Below are 1,652 nucleotides of genomic sequence, written 5' to 3'. Positions count from 1 at the left end.
AACTCAGACTACAATCGTTTTTTAATAGAAAATAACGAATTTAGAACATAATGAATAATCAAATGAGATAATATACAACTTTTATGAAACAACTCAGATTTTATAACTTGTAATAGTTTAGTGACATAATGTACAATTTTTCTTCGTATTTAATTATTAATGTAGGGCTAGAGTTTAGGTAAAAAAAATATATTTAAACAAAATGGGAATAATCAGGATGCTTTTGATAGGAGGGAAACGATGTTTATATAATACGGAAGCGGAGCAACACAAACCACTAACCAATAGTATTGATTGCCGTAAAATAAATTAATGATATAATAACCACAAAAAAACCCTCACAGATTCTCTCCGTTTCTTTAAATCTCTTGAAGCAAAATGTTTGCTTTTGCACCGCCTTTCTCTCTACCCCAAAAATCTCTCGTTTACTATTTTTTCTTTTCTTTTCCCATCTATTTCCCCCCCCCCCTAAATCTATCCCTCCCTTTATATTCTTCTCCATATTCCCTCACATTCCTTTGTTCTCTGATAAAAAACAAAGGAATCAAAACATGAAGACAGGCAGCCTTTGCGAGCTTTGCAAAGAAGAGGCCTCCGTTTACTGCTGGGCAGACTCTGCTTTTCTGTGTTGGAACTGCGATCACAAGGTTCACCACGCCAACTTCCTTGTCGCTCGTCACGTCCGTTGTATTCTCTGCTCGAAATGTAAATCAGTTTTTCAATTCGACCCTTTATGGGGGCAATCTTCTCATCATCTTTGCAATGCTTGTTCTTCTGAAAGACCCACTTTTTTTTCTCCTTCTCCTTCCTCTGATTCTTCGTCTACGAGTGAATCTTCTTCCAACGGTGTTAGACCCAAAAAGGTACGTGAATCTTCGGATTCGGATGCTAATGGTTTCGAGGGTGTATTCACGGTTTGGTGCAAGAAGTTAGGGTTGAAACGGAACTCCGTTGCGGCGACGGCGGCGTCGGCGTTGCGGTTTTGTTTAGAGCGGTTGAAGGGACTGCCGTTTAGGCTTAGCGTGGCGGCTGCGTTTTGGTTCGGGCTGAGGTCGACGCGGGACACGGCGTTGACGTCGCGACGGAATCTATGGATGATTGAGGAGTTGTCCAGCGTGCCGGGTAAGGTGATCGTGGCCGTGGAGCAGAGGCTGGCACGTGCGATGAGGTTGAGGAAGAGAATTAGACCGGACTTCGAAGAAGGATGGGCCGAATCGCATGTGTAAGAATGAAGATGAATTCCGCTTTTGTTCTTCTTTGTATTTTTACTACTAGTTTTAGAATTTTGTTTTAATTAGATTAAGTTGTTTTTGTACTATGGAAAGCACACATTAAAAATGCATGTAAATTATACAACTCGAACCCAAAAAGTTGGAGAGATGAGCAGCCTCGGGTTCAAATAAATAATTAAAAATGTAAGATTGGGAATGCCTCAACTTGATTTGTGGCCTTGTTCTCTTTTCTCTTTTATACCCATTTTTTAGTAAGTGAGCAATTATATCTTCTATCTTTTAATAACTGAATTATAAGAACAAAGAAATATTACTATTCATGTTCTAAAACCTTGAGATTAGGTTAGTTCAAATTTGAATTTAGCATATATATTTCATATATAATAAAATAAATTTTAATGAGAAAGTGGGATTGTGTCA

At 38.4% G+C, this 1,652-nt stretch overlaps 1 protein-coding gene across 1 annotated transcript; it reads left to right on the top strand.

Moving 5' to 3' along the window:
- The first annotated feature begins 468 nt into the window (after window positions 1–468).
- Window positions 469–1,412, top strand: LOC120152656 (B-box zinc finger protein 32-like). The gene has a single exon (XM_039164841.1). It carries the CDS (start codon window positions 552–554, stop codon window positions 1,224–1,226), a length of 675 nt encoding a protein of 224 aa, XP_039020772.1. The 5' UTR covers window positions 469–551; the 3' UTR covers window positions 1,227–1,412.
- Window positions 1,413–1,652: the final 240 nt, after the last annotated feature.

Source organism: Hibiscus syriacus, unplaced genomic scaffold (assembly GCF_006381635.1).
Source record: "Hibiscus syriacus cultivar Baekdansim isolate YM2019G1 unplaced genomic scaffold, ASM638163v2 tig00111095_pilon, whole genome shotgun sequence".
Classification (NCBI taxonomy): domain Eukaryota; kingdom Viridiplantae; phylum Streptophyta; class Magnoliopsida; order Malvales; family Malvaceae; genus Hibiscus; species Hibiscus syriacus.
This window is presented reverse-complemented; position numbering and strand designations above follow the sequence as displayed.